We start from the raw sequence: 17,387 nt of genomic DNA, 5'->3' as shown, positions 1-17,387 counted from the left end.
CTATTTGAATCCGTTTATGGATCATATCATATGCCTTCTGCACTTTTCTGTTCGCTTGTTTGGCCTGCGCGTAACTTGCCTCGATGGAAGGGAGAGCAGAGAAGATTCTTTCAACTTTACTATGCCCGGGAATTATTAGAAGATCTTCCACAGCCAAGCAAGTGGTAGTTTGCATCCACTTGGAACTTCGTCACTCTTCATTCGCTATCGTAAGTCCTAGTCCGCTTCCATGTTTACTCTGTTCTATTTAACAGCACCATAGTTGTCCCCAACCACTGCGCCATTCGATCTAGCAGCTTAGACCAAATCTCTCTTTCTGTAGCATCTGCCACTTGCACCAACAGCTCCAACGTATACTGTCCGCCCCCCAGAGGCAACACATTCAGCCGGGCCGGCTCAGGAGGATCTGGGCGAGCAAGCTGAACAGGCACTAGAGGAATCTTGTGGCTTGCTGTGTGTAACTGCTCCGTGACATTTTGGAAGTAGATGACTGAGCCAAATGACTTCACGTGTGCTGGCCAAGCGGTGCAATGCTTTGTAATGTCAGACAGGCCGACTGTTTCGTGGCCAATCGAGTCGTTGAGTTGAGATTGAAGTGACTCGAGGATACTGTAAGCATCTGCAGCGGTATGCGTCACACCCAGTTCTTCTGAAAGTCTTATCCTCACGGGAGAAATGTTCAGACAGGGGCCGATGACATTCTCGATGTCAATAGCGGATGAAGCCAGTGTGCGTCCCGACACGCCACGGCCAAAGACAATGTCGTACTTGTCCGTTGTTTGGGCTAGGGCAATACCCCAGGCGGCTGTGAAGATAGTTGCGAGTGTCAAGTCTTTCGAAGTATGTGAAAAGTGAACAAGTTTCCGCAGTTCGGTGCGCTTCCCTGGTCTCAAAGCCTTCTCATAGGCACTAATGACTGAGACGGGGATTGGCGCATCATGTAGCAGTGTACTCCAGTGTTTGAAGGCAGAGGGAGATGCTGGGATGCGAATAAATGGTGAAAAGTCACAAATTGGAGGAAGTGGGTGATCATGATATAGTAAGTCAATGCATTCCACCATGCGAGGCAAACTGATTGCATCGTAGAGAGCGTGGGATATTCCCATCAACAGGCGAGCCTCTTCACTCTCCTCCGACTGCACAATAAAGAATTCCACAAAGGGCGAGCCAGGTGAAATGTCCTTCTTGAGGTTATCCATGCACACCTCTCCACATGCCTGGTCCAAAGACTTTTCCCGATCGTAATGGGTGTTGATTTTGGGTGGTAGGCTGCGCAAGATAACCTGAACAAACTCCCCGTCATCGCCGTGAGGCAGGAAAACGGCCCGGAGAATCTCCAGTGACGAGACCAGCTTCTCGCAGACACCACTCAACCTGGAAACAGACGCATCCTTGAATGACATTGCAAAGTAGTTCCACTCAGTACGAGGTATATCGAACGCGCAGTGAACGGCATAGCGCTGGAATTCTGTCACGGGAAGGATATCTGCAATCGCATTTTCCGTAATACCCATGTCCTTTGCAACTTTGGCAGCTTCTGGGAGCGATATGATTAACGGATCAGCTGTAGGAACATGACCATTGGTGGTTAAAGTCCCGTTCGTAGCTGCAACACTAACTTCGTGTGCCATTTGCTCAAGAACCGGATGCTGAAAGATGATGGAAACCGAAAGGGGTAGACCACCCTCCCGAGCAGCCCCAACAAGACGGATAGCAGTGATGGAATCACCACCAAGTTCAAGGAAGCTATCCTGGCGGCTGATTATGTCCGGCGATATTCCGAGCACACCTGACCACAGCTTACTGAGGGTCGCTTCATGCTCTGTTTTGGACTCCTCTACTGGACCTCTCTGCTGTATGGTATTCAAGTGTGTGCGTGCCCCGATTTGGCGCAATCCCTTGCGGTCGATCTTGCCTGCAGGTGACAGAGGAAGTTGCGAGAGCATTATGAAAGCGGTTGGTATCATATAGAGAGGGAGGCTCTGTGTAAGCTTTCGGGTCAAATCATTTGATGTAGCTGCAGACAGGGGTACTGGTTCCTCCAAAGAGGGGCCTTTATGGCTGTCGTGTGGACCACAGGGCGAGAGAAACACTACCAATCGTTGGGACTTTTGAGCCGAGCTTTGCAAATTAAACACTTCAACAACTTCGGCGGCAACTGTGTATGAGAGGGCAGGCAGGGCTTTTCGGACATGATACTCGACTTCTTCGAGCTCTACACGTTGTCCACGAAGTTTCACTTGCGTGTCAATGCGGCCCACGTAGGTCAATCTGCCTTCGTTGTCGGACTTAACCAAGTCGCCCGTCCGATAGAAACGACCCTGTGTGCGTGAGACAAGAGCTTCTTTCTCATTTTGAAGCCACGTTGGATCAGTGATAAATGCGGCAGCTGTTTTATCGGAATTATTGATGTAGCCCCGTCCAACCAGCGGCCCCTCGAGGACTAATTCGCCAACTGCCCCAATAGGCACCAGCCTGCCCGGCTGAAGACAGCTGATCACCCAAGCGTTTAATCCTACTGGCGGACCAATGTTGACATTTGTCGTGAACTCCTTTCCATAGCGGGCAACGGTACTAGACACTGTGCACTCAGAAGGACCATATAAGTTGCGAACCTCCACATTGGGTCCCCATCTAATAACATCGTCCATTTGGACGGCTTCTCCCCCGAGCGCAATTTTTTTGATCATAGGGAGAGTCTTCGGGTCAAGAGTCCGAGCCAGGGAAGGTGTGATGTTGAGATAGTTGACGCGCAGGTCGTGAATAGCACCGACGATATTGTTGCGGCGCTGGTCATCGGAGGGAACACAAAGACACCCACCCGCATAAAATGTGTGAAGAAATTCATACCACACCATATCAAAACTGTACGAGGACAAATCAAGCACGCGGGTTGTCTCATCAAATGAAATGTAGGGGTCGACATAAGTCATTGCGCTGCACGCGTTGGCATGCGTCATGACAGCTCCTTTAGGTGTTCCGGTACTGCCAGACGTAAATGTCACGTATAAAGCATTGTCAGCCGAAATAATGGGAATCCAAGAGTCGGTTTGGCCAAGATCAGAACCGATGATTCCTTGTAACAACTGGTCATTGACAATATGTACTGCAGCTCCAGAAAACTGCTCCGGAATAGTTTTGGTCGTTGCTGACGCTAGAATCAACCTCGGGCTGAGCTGTGAGTTGATGGAGCGTAGACGGTCTACTGCCTGGAACGGATCCATCATAACAACCACGCCTCCAGCAATAATAACAGCTAGCATTGCAACAGGCGTCCAAACGGATTTCTCGCAACAAATTGGGACTGCCACCTCAGGGCCGATACCTTGTTCAACAACGAGCCAGTAGGCCAAAAGGCGAGCTTTGTCGTAGAATTGACGGTACGTCAGCTCTCCGTCCCAGGAGCAGATTGCTGGCGCATCTGGCTGGATTTCCACCCGCTCTGCGATCAAGTGATCCAGTCGCCGATCGATACTCGGCGGAAGTGTGGCATTCCATGATGATACCTGCTGTCTGTCGGACTGCGACATGATATCAAGTCGCGACAGGGATCTTTCACTCGTGTTTTCATTAGGGTTGCATATCTCCCGGATAACGTGCTCCAGCTGAGCTAGCAATCGTTTTGCCTGAGTGGAGTCAATGACATTTTCGTCGAAGCTCAGGTGTACTGAGACACCACCCGCTAAAGAGGGCGATGATTCATCCAGGACACATTCAAGAACGAGAGCGTATGTCCCTCCCTTCAAGTCATCATCTCCAAGTTGCAGTCGAAGAATAGTGTTTTCACCGACGCCAGCGTCTTCTGGGGGTTGAATAACGAGCAACGACTGGAACTGACAAGCCTGCTGCGCACTAGAACCCAATTTTTGTATCCGGCCGATGCCATAATGTTCAAATGGAATCATGTCGGTTGCCTCTGACTGTATATCCTGCAGCAACTTATGCAGTGTCGACGAGTTCCAGTCTATCTTCACCCGAATAGGAACAGTGGCAATAGTTGGCCCAGCGATACGATCAACGCTAGCAAGAGGTGCTTGCCTGCCCATAACAGTCGATCCAAAGACAATATCACTAGAGTTGCAGAACTGGGAGACCAAAATTGCCCAGCTTGCTTTCAGTATCGTCGCAGGAGTGAAATCATCGGGCCATGCTACGGAGTCAAGCCTCCGCTTTCGAACGCTCGTGGTTGTTGGCTGATATTTAGTACTGGATAGGGCAGGAAATTGCGGAGCATTGCAACCCGCCAGATAATTCTCCCAGAACTGCTGGGAAAGCTTCGTCTCCAATTTATTTTCAAGATACTCGATGAATTGGTTGTATGGGAGTAAGCCTTGCGTGGCAGTGTCTCCGCGGTAAATAGACTCAACGGCGTTTATAACCAGTGAAGCAGACCATCGGTCGTAGATGGCATGATGAATATTCATGATCAGAGTCGCAGAGTCAGACCCCCCGTTGTGGACTCAACCTGGGATTTCACCAGTGCGAACCAGAGCAGGTGGTCTCCCAGACCAACAGGCAGTTGCCGCACCTCGTCCAGGGTATCATACTCTACCCAAATAGGGAGGGTCTTTGTGATGACCTGCAGCAGCCCTTGTCCTGCAAATTCCACGATACGTGTGCGAAGTATTGGATTCGCAGCGATCACCTCAAACCAAGCTGATTTCAATCGGGCAATATCAACATGCGCCGGGAGATGAATGTAGCCCTGCGAGACGAACTCTCCAGGGCGGCGAGCAGTATGCACCATCATCATGCCCTGAATTGGTGAGCACGGATACGCATCTTCGATCTCGTCTAGATGACTATTGCAGGCCTTCGCGAGGGCTTCTTTGCTGACGTTCTTTTCAAGCAATGAAAAAGGTTCAACAGTATCTGAAAGCAAAGACTGTATTCCTCCTAAGGGCTCCAGTGCCTTGGCAGCCATGTCTGACAGACGAGTGGTGCGCAATACCTTAGCAACTGACAGTAAGTACCCTTCTTTTCGGGCAGCTGCGACGAGCTGCATCGCTCTGAGAGAATCGCCACCCAAGGCAAGGAACGAGGTGTGCCTGTTGATCATGGACTTTTCCACTCCTAACGTGGCAGCCCACAGGGATTGTAAGAGAATCTCTAGCTGGGTTCTTGGAGGATCATTGTTGCTTGTCCATAACGATGTCAGGGTATTGCGATTTAATATCTGATCTGCGGGACTTTGCATTGCGATGCGCCTCAATTCATCGTGGTCGAGTTCTCCCGAGGTCAACCTCGGCATCTTGGAAACAGGGAGGAATAGAGATGGTATCATGTGTGGCGGTAGCTTTTCACTAAGTTGTTCCATCAACTTGCCGAGGACCATGTTGGATTGGGAAGATCCAACTTGGCCTCGTGCTAGACAAACGTAGGCCAAAAGCTGTTTTGAGAGACCCAGGAGCTCGAAAATATCCACTGCAGCATCTACGATTTGTTCTGGTAAAGAGTCCTTGATGCATGACTCAATTTCCATCATTTGGGAGCTCTGTCCCTGCTGATTGAAACTGACAATATGAGTGTGCTCCTCATCTGACAAGATTCCCATCTCCCTGAGCTTGATAGGATTCTCTGACTCGGTTATGAGAGACCTCACGATGTGCTCCATATCGCTCAGCATCTGTTGAACCTTATCCTCCCCAAGGACTGTCTCATCAAAGCTTGCACGAAGATGGAATCCGTCGCGACCTAGCTCACAATCAACCATAATGGCGTATGTATTGAAGGCCTGGATGTCGTCTCGACCGTCAGCCAGATTGAACAAGGCGTTCTCCATCGATGGGACCTCTGACTGAGAGACTGGCTGGACAACAAGGAAGGTCTGGAACTGACAAGCGCGCAGCATGTCGTAGCCCAGCTGGCGAATGCGTTTGATGCCGTAGTGGACGAATGGAATCATCTCCACGGCCTGGTTCTGCACGCCCTGGAGGATGTCTAGAGCGCTCTGTCCATCCCAGTCTACCACAACTCGGATCGGAACTGTAGCGATGGTAGGTCCCACTACTCGCTCAATCCCAGCTAAGGGAATTTGTCGACCCAGAAGCGTCGCTCCGAAGACGACCTCGCTGGCGCAAGAATGCTTAGACAATACCATTCCCCAGGCGGCTTGCACAATGGTGCTCGCGGTAATACCTGTGGCCTTGGTCCATTCAATTCCAAAAACAATGCGCTCTTGCAGGGCTGTGGCATGCGGCCTGTAGTTTGGAACCGGAAGAGTGGGGAACGGACGCAGGTGAATATCTTTCAAATAGCGCATCCAGAAACGGGAGGCCAAACTAGGATCCGAAGTGTGCAAATGCTGGATAAAGTTGCGATATGGGAGGATGCCATCGTCTAACACCTTTGAGTCTCCTGGATTGTAGTACTCTTGGGCTAAGGTTTTACCTACCAGGCTCATAGACCACCCGTCATAAACAGCATGATGCATGGTGAAAACCGCTTGGAGACGCGTGGGGTGCTGTTGCTGCGACCTTTGCTGTCCAACAATGCTGAGTCTCATTAACGGTTCCCCTAGTCCCATTCCGTTTCCTCGCTCAGCTTGCAAACACTGATCGAGGTCGGAGTACTCAGTCCACTGCATAGGGCCACTGAGGATAACCTGGGAAAAGGCATGATCGTAATTGACGGCAATGTCCCCTACGGCCATTTTTGTATCCACAATACGGGTCCGGATGATTGGAGACGAGCGCGTGAGGTTCTCCCAAGCGTCATGGAACCGAGAAAGATCCATTCCAGAAGGCAAAGCGACCACAGTCTGGGTGACGAAATCTTCCGGATTGCGAGCTCCCAGAACGATCATCTCTTCTTGAATGGCTGAGCACGGAAAGACGTCTTCGATCTCAATCGGTTCGCACTTGCAGATCTTGGAGATGTTGTCACGAGCCAAATCAATCAACTTCGCATCCGGAGCATCACCCAGTAACATGGAGAACGGACTTGATGGCATCGACGTCTCCTCTGGTGGTTCCTGCCCAGCACCCTCATCCATTGTAATTGCCATATCGCATAGGCGTGGATGACGGAAGATGCCTGCGACATTGATGCTGCTGCAACCTTCTCGTCGTAAGGCGGAAACAAGTCGCATTGCCGCTAGTGAATCCCCTCCTCGGGCAAAGAAGTTGTCACAGGGTAGAAGAGGCGAGTCAGTGTTTATAGTCAGCACCTCGTTCCAGAGGCGCTGAAGTGTGATTTCGACAGAAGTCATGGGTCGGTCTGCGTCCTGAGCTGGCAAAGCTCCAGTTGCTTCCGGCAGAGAGTGCACGTTGAGTAGCTGATCCGGTGCCATTAATGCCATCCGCAGAAGGCTCTTACGATCCGTCTTCCCTGTCGCCGTCATTGGAACAGTATGCAATGGGAAATATGCAGAAGGGATCATGAATCGAGGCAACCGGTCTGATAGTCCTTCGTCCAACTTTTTGATCAACTGCACCAGCTGCAAACCATTGTCCTGTCTCAGGTGAATGAACGCGAGCAGTTGTTTCTGACCCGATGGCCAGTCCACCGCTTCCACAACGGCATTAACTCCTTCTGGGAGACATTGGCCGACATGATACTCAACCTCTCCAACCTCCACACGCTGACCATTGATTTTGATCTGTGTGTCGGCGCGGCCAATGAATGAGATTGATCCATCTCTGTTATACCTCGCCAAGTCCCGGGTACGGAAGATCGGGCTGTCTGGGGCCAACGCAACGCCTGGTAAATACCCACCGGGTACGTTGACAAGTGAGTCCTGGGTCTTACGCTCATCACCGAAATACCCCTGACCGATGATTGGACCATCAATAAGTAGCTCACCGACCGCGCCAACTGGTGCGAGACGATTAATATTATGAATATCAGCAATCCAAAGGTTGGCGCCTAGTGGAAACCCGACGCTCTCTGCATCTTTAACACAGTTGATGTTGCGGTTCGCCGCGCACATAATAGTGCACTCAGATGGTCCATAAGCGTTGATGACGCGCACTCGACCCCGTGTTTCCAGCCAAGGTTCAAGTACGTTGCGGTTGATCTTCTCTCCTGTCAGGATGAGAGTGCGCAAGCGTGGGAGCTTGTGTGGGTCCAAAAGACGGGAGGTAGAAGGGGTGAGTTGTACAAACTCGACCTCCATCGACTGCAGTACTGATTGCAAGTTGTTGATTCGGTCGTTGTCGGACGGGACACACAAACAGCCCCCAGTGAGGATGGTGTGAAAGGTGTTGCATACATAGGCATCAAAGCTGTATGATGAGGAGTCAAAGGTACGGACTCCAGTATCGAAGCCGAGCGCCCGCGCCTGGTGTCCGACAGCAGTACAAAGGTTGGCATGTGAGATGGTGACGCCTTTAGGCATTCCCGTGCTGCCAGACGTGAACACGATGTATAGTTTGTCCGATGGAGCAATCTTGCCGCAGAGTACAGGGATCTCGGCGGGCGAGATGTCGCTGTTGGGTTGAAGAAGCTCCTCATCCACAATAATAGTGCCTTCGCTCAGTGAGCGAGCCAACTTGGCCGTATCATGCCGTGCAAGGATTGTAGTTGCTTGAATTTGCTGCATGATACCCTCCAAGCGGCCAAAAGGCTGATGCGGGTCCAGCATGATGAAGATACCTCCTGTTTTTGCGACGGCTAAGAGAGTGATAGTCGTCCACACTGTCTTGTCAAAACAAAGAGGGACGATGAGTCCCGGACCCGCAATTTTATTTTTGATCAACCATGCGGCCAGTTGAGTTGACTTCTCGTCGAGCTGGGCATAGCTCAGCTCTCCGTCCCATGCGTGAACAGCAGGATGATGGCCGCGTCGCCGGGCCTGATAGGCAAAGATATCGGTGACGCAGCAGTTGACCAGCCTGGGTCTAGACCCATTCCATCTCCAAATAAGTGCTTTATCTTCATCGCAGAGAGTATCGAGATCTCCAATTGAGCTTTGCTGTTGGTGCAGAGCAGGGTGGCAAAGCTGGCGGATTAGATGACTGAGCTGGAGGCCCATTCTTTGGGCCTGTGCATCGTCTATGATTGCCTCATCAATGTGGAATCGCAGGAGTAAGCTCTGATGAGGGATCGATGGAAAACACTCGACTATCAGAGCTAGTGAATTTGTGCGGAGGGTCCTCGCGGTGGAGGAAGGATGATTTTTCTGGGTACAAAGCAACGCTCATTAGCATGTGGTCACATGTAGATATATACTATGTCATCGCTGAGGTGTGTTGAGCACTCTTTCAGGTACTAGGAGGCAACATACCTCGTAGATTTCTGGCTCGGCATCTCGAATCACAATTGATGTTCGAAAGTCGCAAGCCTCTTTCGATTCTGAACTACATGATTGAATTCCATCCAGGCCCATATAGGGCTGGACCCCCTGCATCGCCGCTACTCGGGACTGATTTGCCTGCAGCCATTGCACCAGATCGTATTCCCAGTTGATCGGCACTCGCAAGGGAAGGATATCTTGCAGGGTTGGACTTTCTCGCAAGGGATTCATATTCGTTCCAAATACCACATCTTGGGTATTGGCATACTGAGCCAGGAGCAATGCCCAGGCCGCCTGTATTCTGGTCGACAGGGTATATGGGCTATCAGAGCCAGTCGCGCAGTCAAATCGGTCAACTCCATGGTCAACTATCTTTGTAATAGATGGGTGATACGCCACATCAGGGAGCACAGGATATGAGGAGGTTTCCAAGTCGGCAAACGTTTGTTGCCAGAATTGTTCAGCCATCTTGGACTAACAATTGGTTAGAATCATTCGTTTGTATAATTCATTGATCTTGTCCCAGGATTATATGAGAACAGGTAGCACGGGGCGGTGTTTATAAATAAGTGACCGTGGCCTCTTTCGACAATCCTCAGGCCTTCCTATAGCATGACTACTGAGGGTAATATATAGTAATCTTGCCCAAGTATCCAGCTGCAGTACAAAGTACAAAGTACATATGATGGGCCTGAAACGTACTAGTAGATTACGCGATACCGCAATATGAAAATAACGCGCGGTATGGTAACAACCTGACCTCGGGACCATGTGCACATGTGTCAGACTGGGATATCCCCCCCCAAGGCCCTAAGCAGGAACCCTGGCTTTCGTTATGTGTCGAATACTGAGTCGAGTCCATGGTTGAATACAGGGTATTTACCCAGAAAATCATATTACCACTAGTCCGAAATATATCATACAAAAGTGCATATTACAGTTAGTCACCATATCCGTTGAAATTCTTTGTTTTATTATTTCACATATACCATTACTACATAGTAACTAGTTAGACATATACACACCACTGAGGTTATCCATATATTGTTGTACCACCATACTTCTGTCATTATGGCCTAGATGTAAAATCCCGTATTTGATTCCGTCAACAAGAATAGCCAAGCCTCGCCAAGCCTTCCCAAGCCGCAACTAAATTCGCTTTCCGCCGGCCTCCCGTCGGCCCCACTGCCTCGTTAGGCATATGTTGTACATTTCCCTATGGATCGGCAGTAGGTGGAGACTGGGTCGTTTTCAATTTAACCACGATTCGCTGGCTGACGAACTTATTGTGCATTAATAGGGGATTCATATTCTACATCGGGCTGACGTGATTCTCCTGAAATACTCGCCACTCCGGCTAGTGCTTTTCTCATGACATTAAGGCCTTGGTTTCTATCCTTATTAGGGATAGCGTTCCAGCTACTGGGCCTCTTGGACGCAGCTCTGGTCTCCGAGACTCAAGCCATAGCAGAATTCAGAGATCAAGCCATAGCAGAATTCAGAGACACAAGTGACGGGTCCGACATTGATCATGCGCAGGTTGAGGGCCTGAAGTTCGGGTATCAACGTCGGAAACAGAAAGTGACAGAATATTGGGAATATGTGCGGACCACCCATATTGAAGGCTAGGACTTCAACATATTTCTACTGGCTAATATTAGCAATCAAGCACTGCAGTTGATCATCCCATATGCCTCCAAGCGCTTCTCATGGTGTATCGCGCGTGCTAGCTTACTCATTACCTTGAAAGGAATCATCAATCCTGTCACTCTATTGCCTATTCTTCCTCGGCTGCCTGTATGGCTGAGTAGACACGTAACACAGGAATCGGTCTGGCGCATAGCCTAGGCTCGCTAGTCGCAGGACCGATTCTAGTAGCAGCATTTGGACGCGGCCTGCGATATGGCGGTGTTTGGATGCGTCTGCCATACATGGTCACTGGGGCATTGCTGTTGATGGCAAGTTGCTTGGCCTGTGTGAGTCGCGTCGAGGGATAAAAGCGCAGAGTCTAGGAATGAGGCTCAATACTGTAGATAACGTAAGAGTCCAAATGGCCAAGCACATTTCTATTCCTGCCAAGAATATGCGACTCTCTACTGGCACAGTTCCAATGCCCCTTCATCCAAGTACTGGGATCATCATATCCACATGAGTAATATTTTTCTACATCAATTCATCAGGTTCCTATTCTTGCGAAGTGTATCTGCCGCGAACTACCTCAAATTTGGGTCGCTTCTCCTCATGCGTGCTCCATATTTCATCATTATAAATGGAACCGGCCCAAGCCCCAATGCAATGAAAGCCAACAAACTATTACCCCACCCCATGCCTAGAGCATCATACAATTTTTGTCCTCCCAGAGGCAATAGAGCACCCACTAGACTCCGCAGGACGGTAGATGCTGCCATAGCGGAGGCAGCATGTTTCTCAAATGCATTAACCACGTAGATCTGTACAGGCTGGAAGATGCCCATCATGGCAAACCCAAATACACCGAGTCCCACTAGCGGCACTACTGGGAATGCATTTCGTTCCAGCGACCATCCGTACCAGAACAGACCTGCCGGGACTAGAAAGCTCGATGGGATCATGGGCCAGAGCCAGCCTTCTGGCTGTAATACTTCATCTGGGTCTGAAGCTTTCTCTTTCCTTCGCTCGGTGACCTTGTCGGATGCATAACCGATGATGAAAATTCCTGGCAAACTTATTAGCGCTTTTTCTGCACAGTATAACCAGAGGTTTGCAGGAGATTACCCAGAACTGTTCCAATTCCATTGCCCAAATAGACAAGTCCTGACAGACCTGTAGATAGGTGATACTTCTCCCGAAATATATATGAGAGCGTAGTGAAAACCAGGTACTGGTACCCGTATACTATAGCTGTGCTTATTGCAAGCAGGATCACAATAGGTGATGTGAAAAGAATTCGGAAAGGTCGTATAAGGGTATCAATAACGAGCCTCTTCTGGGAGAGTTGCCGGTCGAATCGCGACTTCAGCTGAGGGTTACCAGTTTCTTTGCGCAAACGCTTCGCTTTGCGTTCCAAGAGAACTGGAGCATAGCTTTCTCGAATTAATAAAGGGAATATGGCTGTGAGAATACCCATCTGTCTCCATATAATGTCATCAGTATGGGGTTTTGAAGAAGCATACATGAACAGTACATACGGGAATGACGATAACCCAAAAGATCCATCTCCAGCCCGCATATTGGCTCAGATAACCACCTGCAATGGGAGAGAATACCTGTACACCATTCAAGTCACTGTTTGCTGCATTGCCGTCGAAGAACTCAAGGAAGCCTTACCGGTGGTGCCAATGAGCCCAATCCCCAGATGGCCATCGCAGTTCCCATTCGTTCCGGTTCCATTAGATCGCTGATAGACCCTCCACCCAAAGCGAGGGGGCTAGCCCCAGCACAGCCACATAACAGACGAAAGGCAAGAAACATACCTACGTTCGTGCTGAGAGCGCATCCGATTGTGGCACCAAGGAAGATCACATTCGAGACATTGTAGACAACTGAGCGGCCATAAAGTTCTGACAGTGGCGCCACCAGCAGCGGCCCGATTGCAAATCCGATCACATAGATTGATACCACGAATGATTCCAACTCTGAATTATCGGAGTGAAGCGATTTCATCACATCCGGTACGGCGGGAGCTAACATCGATGACCCGATCGACCTAAGGCAAGCCCATCAATATGGGCCCTCTTACATAGGGCAGAGAAGAAGCCGGAGAATGGAACGCGGCCCTTACGTTATAAAGGTCAGAAGCGAAATAATGACAACATGGGACCATCGGCGTACAACGCTCCAGTTCTTTGGATTTGATCGATCCTCGTCGCTATCCCAGAAGACATCGTTTGGATTCTGTGTCTCATCGTTTCCCGCGGGGCTGGTACTGCTTAACATTGTCTGAGGGGATATCCCCTCTTCAGCAGTCTTGGAGGAGGCCATGCCCTATTCACTTGCCCTATCGAGGACTTTCAGGTTGTGGTCAAGAGCCAGATAGCCGGTTATAGCCTTCGATGCGGGGGTGGAGGAGTGGATGTTTCGGGATTGTTTCGCCGGCGTTGTTACCCTCCGACCTTCTCACTCCTTTTAAATAAAGTGTGCGAGTCAAAATGGCTCTGGGCTGTTCGCCTGGGGGACCTGGAATATACCCAAATACACGTGACCCAGCCCTAGCGTGCCGCGACACTCGTTGGTCAAAAGTACCTCTACTTTGTTCTGGCCTGTTCTGGGCTCTGGTTGGGTATGTAATGCAGGCGAAATCGGGCTAGTAATTTTCAAACCCCTTTTTAAATTGAAACCCTGCAGGGCCACATGCAGGGCCACCCACAGGGCCGGGTGTCTAAATTTGCCTTAAGGATCTAGCGTGTTGCTGAGATCGGTACTGTACCGAAGCGAGATCCAAGCGTGGCATACTAAGCATCCAGGTTAAATGCAGGTAAAGTTTATCTACGTCCGTTCCCCACATTTATCCGTGATGCTGGCCCAATCGATCAGTTCGCGATGGTATATTTCCAGTACCTAGAGCTGGCATCAGCTGTTTACTCTGCGGGCAATATGTCAATTTTCCCTACTTTGCAGTGCATATTTCCAATCAGATCTGTCAGGTACCCCAATCGGCAATGCGTGATTCATCAACAACCAAAGAGGAAAATGCCCTCAAAAGGCAGTAAGCAGGATGTCTCTCTACATGTCAGCTGTAAGATTAGTGTTCGGGGTTCCGACGGTACTTCCGTCTTGGATACAACTTCTTAGAGCCACAGGGATTCCTGTGCTTGCAAAAGTCCCATTCCCAAGTGATCCTTCTCCTGCACTCGTCGGTTTTGAGGAACAAGTCCCGATGGCTTACTTCTGGCCGAGATTGAGGGGGGATGAGACCACGTCTAGTATCCTAGTGTAGCATCGTGTCCTTTAGATAATGTGTATAAAGACTGGACGTTAGCAGCAAACTCCAGAATCAAAATCAACTTCTCGAATAATCCTGATATATCCAACATGGGGAGCACGTTTCCTGAGCGTAAATATGACATCGACCATCAATGGCCAACTCCTCACGCAAGCAAAGCTTTGCAGTCATGGGGCAAGCTCAACTCTCATATTAAAACTGGTACTCTCCAAATCGATGGCAGTACATTAGATCTGGCGGCCGTCGTCGCTGTCGCACGGTCAGTCTTTACCCTAGGCAATGGTGATGAGACTCACTCTTACTCTCGGGACTCTCTAGGAACGGTGTACACGTGGCTCTCTCTGAGGATCCCAGAATCATCCAGGGTATCGAAGGGAGTGTCGAGACCTTACAAGACTATCTCTCCAAGGGCTATTACCTCTATGGTCAGTGACTAGCCAATCCACACGCCGACAGCAAGGACATATTTCTCTGACAAGCAACCTCCATAGGCGTTAACACCGGGTTTGGAGGCAGCGCCGACACACGAACTACAGACTTATATGGGCTGCAGCGTGCTTTGATGCAGCACACCCAAAGCGCAGTTCTGACTAAGGAAGACAAGACAGACTCCCCCAGCAGTCATGAATACCTCGAGTCTCACAGCATGCCAAGTGCATGGGCCAGGGCTATGACAACTATTCGCTGTAACGCTAACATTCGCGGTCACTCGGCTATGACCCGCAACGTCGTTGACTCGATGATCAAGCTGTTGGAGCATGACATCGTGCCGATCGTGCCTTTGAGAGGCTCCATCTCAGCTTCTGGAGATCTGATGCCCTTGTCATATCTTTCTGGAACCATCCAGGGAAACCCAGATGTCTACGTGCGCGTCGGAGGTCGCAAGGGCCCACCTCGTGTCAAATCAGCGCAGCAAGCCCTCTACGAGGCTTCCATTGAGCCCATTGTTTTGGGACCTAAAGAGGGACTGGCCCTAATCAACGGAACCGCTGCCGCCACAGCCGTGGCTAGCTTGGGTCTTTATGAAGCTAATCAACTCGCGGTGGTCTCACAACTGTTGACTGCACTCTCATCTGAGGCGCTCTATGCCAACAATGAGTGGGCCCATCCCTTTATCGCTGCGGCACGCCCACACCAAGGCCAGATTGAGGCTGCTCAGAACATCCGAACTTTCCTGAGGGGATCACGGCTGTCATACGGACTGGAGCAGACCAAGGACCGCTGCTCTCAAGGTCTAGCCCAAGAACGATATGCGCTGCGCAGCTCACCACAATGGCTCTCGCCGCAGCTAGAGGATCTCCTTAGTGCGGAGAAGCAGCTTGTGACAGAGCTTAACTCCACCTCCGACAACCCGGTCGTCAACTGTGCTGATAATGACATCCACTGTGGTGCCAACTTCCAGGCAGCGGCAGTCACATCGGCCACAGAGAAGATTCGCCTGGCATTGCAGTCTATTGGCAAAATGCTTTTCAGCCAGGTCAGCGAGATGATCAACCACGACTTGAGCAATGGGCTTCCGCCCAACTTGGCAGCCGATGATCCTAGTCTCTCCTTCTGCCTCAAGGGTATTGACGTCAACACTGCCGCCTATACCTCGGAGCTGGGATTCCTAGCTAACCCCGTCAGTAACCACGTACAGTCTGCTGAGATGCACAACCAAGCCATCAACTCGCTTGGTCTTCTTTCTGCGCGCCAAACGATGGCTGCAGTTGAATGTCTGTCCTTGATCGTCGCCAATTCGCTGTACACAGGCTGCCAGGGCGTAGACCTACGCACATTGCACCGCACTTTCATTCCAACCCTGGAAGAGCCCGCCCGTCAACTTGTCGCCGGCCTCTTTCCTGATCACCACGATCTAGCGATAAGGGAACAATTCTTCACCACCTTTTGGAAGCAATTCGAGAATGCCTGGTATGAGGCTGCTGCATACGACGCCGCTGAGCGTGCCCAGAGAGCTTCCCAGTCGTTAGCCATGGCCGTCTTTGTGAACGCCCAGGAGATACCCATGATCGTGTCTGTGGAGACAGTAACGAGCTTGACCAAGACTTTTGAGAATCTTATTTTACAGTCTTATGTGCGCCACCGTGATGCGTTTTTCCAACAGCCAACTACTGCCGAGTATCTCGGCCAAGGCACCCAGGCTGTTTATCTTTTTATTCGCGAGAAGCTGGGCGTGCCTCTGCACCGGGGTCTCGTCGAGCATCCCGTGGCAGGAGACAAGCAAGGCAATATAATTGATGGCCGTCCTAAGAAGACCATCGGATCCTGGGTGTCGATAATCTATGAGGCTGTTCGGGATGGGTCGTTGTATGCTGAAGTGTTTCAGTTTCTGGAAGCTAGTGGCGGCGTGAGTGTGTCGGGTGGGACAAATGGAACGAAAGCTGCGAACGGGTTGAACTGAAATGGTGATCATTAATCCAACTCTTAGACTATCATGATGGTTAGAATGAAATTGCAACCTCCAAACAGACTTCCGCGCAACCCATTTTCGGTCTAACTCGTCATTAATAGTCTCTATTTCCTCTGTTAGTCACTTGAAAGTCGGATGCTGAAGTCGATAGTCGTTGGGGGCGGTAAAATCGTTAGGGGGCTTCACCTGGCTGCACTCAATAGAGCCGGATTAACAACCAGATCTGGTCGGTGCTTGGTGAGTTGGACTGATTGTCGGACCGAAATATGGCCCCTATAGGCCCTAAACAGGAACCTTGGTTTTTTGCTATGGTCGAATGGTAAAACATGCCGTATTCCTTCCCAAACTGTTCACTGGGGTCAGATCTTGTAACTTCGCGGCGCGATCCACTGTTATCCTGCTGAACCCCACGGGGCTGCATTACGATTATCTTGTTCAGAGAAGAGTTTAATGGTGCGGGTTAGTGAAGAAGCTGATTTTCTTGAAAGTAGGGATGGAGGAGTCTGTTCGCTCCTACCCAAAGGTTCCAATGTTGATGGCGGGTGAGGCTCTGCTCCACACATCCTCTAGCCACTTCTCAACATCGCCACTTTTACATTTATGTAACTGTTCCTGAGGTCCACGGGTTATTGTCTGACAATTTGGAGCTCTCGGGCTATAAATTCCGCAAGCCGAACGGGTTCGAATACCCCACTATTCCCGTCGTCGAGTAGACATCGTTCAGTGTGAAACTGCAAATGATCCATTATCGATCCGGCTTATACCTGTTATGTTGCTCTGGTCTCTTAACTCTCAAGTCGAGTTTCGAAGCGCTGATCAAA

The 17,387-nt window shown here is 50.2% G+C and overlaps 5 protein-coding genes across 5 annotated transcripts; 1 reads left to right on the top strand and 4 right to left on the bottom strand.

The window, feature by feature from the left end:
• Positions 1-233: 233 nt before the first annotated feature.
• Positions 234-4,046, bottom strand: N7471_012401 (uncharacterized protein; the record flags this gene model as incomplete). The annotated part of the gene is made up of 1 exon (XM_057285120.1): positions 234-4,046. The coding sequence occupies one exon, from the start codon at positions 4,044-4,046 to the stop codon at positions 234-236; it is 3,813 nt and encodes a 1,270-aa protein (XP_057131386.1).
• Positions 4,047-4,426: 380 nt separating this feature from the next.
• N7471_012400 (uncharacterized protein) lies at positions 4,427-9,703 on the bottom strand (the record flags this gene model as incomplete). The annotated part of the gene is made up of 2 exons (XM_057285119.1): positions 4,427-9,121; positions 9,227-9,703. The coding sequence occupies 2 exons, from the start codon at positions 9,701-9,703 to the stop codon at positions 4,427-4,429; spliced, it is 5,172 nt and encodes a 1,723-aa protein (XP_057131385.1).
• A 951-nt stretch (positions 9,704-10,654) lies between these two features.
• Positions 10,655-10,852, bottom strand: N7471_012399 (uncharacterized protein; the record flags this gene model as incomplete). Its single annotated transcript, XM_057285118.1, has 1 exon — positions 10,655-10,852. The coding sequence occupies one exon, from the start codon at positions 10,850-10,852 to the stop codon at positions 10,655-10,657; it is 198 nt and encodes a 65-aa protein (XP_057131384.1).
• Positions 10,853-11,448: 596 nt separating this feature from the next.
• On the bottom strand, positions 11,449-13,195 carry N7471_012398 (MFS transporter; the record flags this gene model as incomplete). Its single annotated transcript, XM_057285117.1, has 5 exons — positions 11,449-11,930; positions 11,990-12,341; positions 12,403-12,480; positions 12,542-12,920; positions 12,996-13,195. 5 exons carry the CDS (start codon positions 13,193-13,195, stop codon positions 11,449-11,451), a joined length of 1,491 nt encoding a protein of 496 aa, XP_057131383.1.
• A 1,050-nt stretch (positions 13,196-14,245) lies between these two features.
• On the top strand, positions 14,246-16,557 carry N7471_012397 (aromatic amino acid ammonia-lyase; the record flags this gene model as incomplete). The annotated part of the gene is made up of 3 exons (XM_057285116.1): positions 14,246-14,415; positions 14,475-14,581; positions 14,648-16,557. 3 exons carry the CDS (start codon positions 14,246-14,248, stop codon positions 16,555-16,557), a joined length of 2,187 nt encoding a protein of 728 aa, XP_057131382.1.
• Between the last annotated feature and the right edge of the window lie 830 nt (positions 16,558-17,387).

This window comes from Penicillium samsonianum (genome assembly GCF_028829775.1).
Source record: "Penicillium samsonianum strain IBT 33392 chromosome Unknown utg000007l_segment0_segment0, whole genome shotgun sequence".
Classification (NCBI taxonomy): Eukaryota; Fungi; Ascomycota; class Eurotiomycetes; order Eurotiales; family Aspergillaceae; genus Penicillium; species Penicillium samsonianum.
This window is presented reverse-complemented; position numbering and strand designations above follow the sequence as displayed.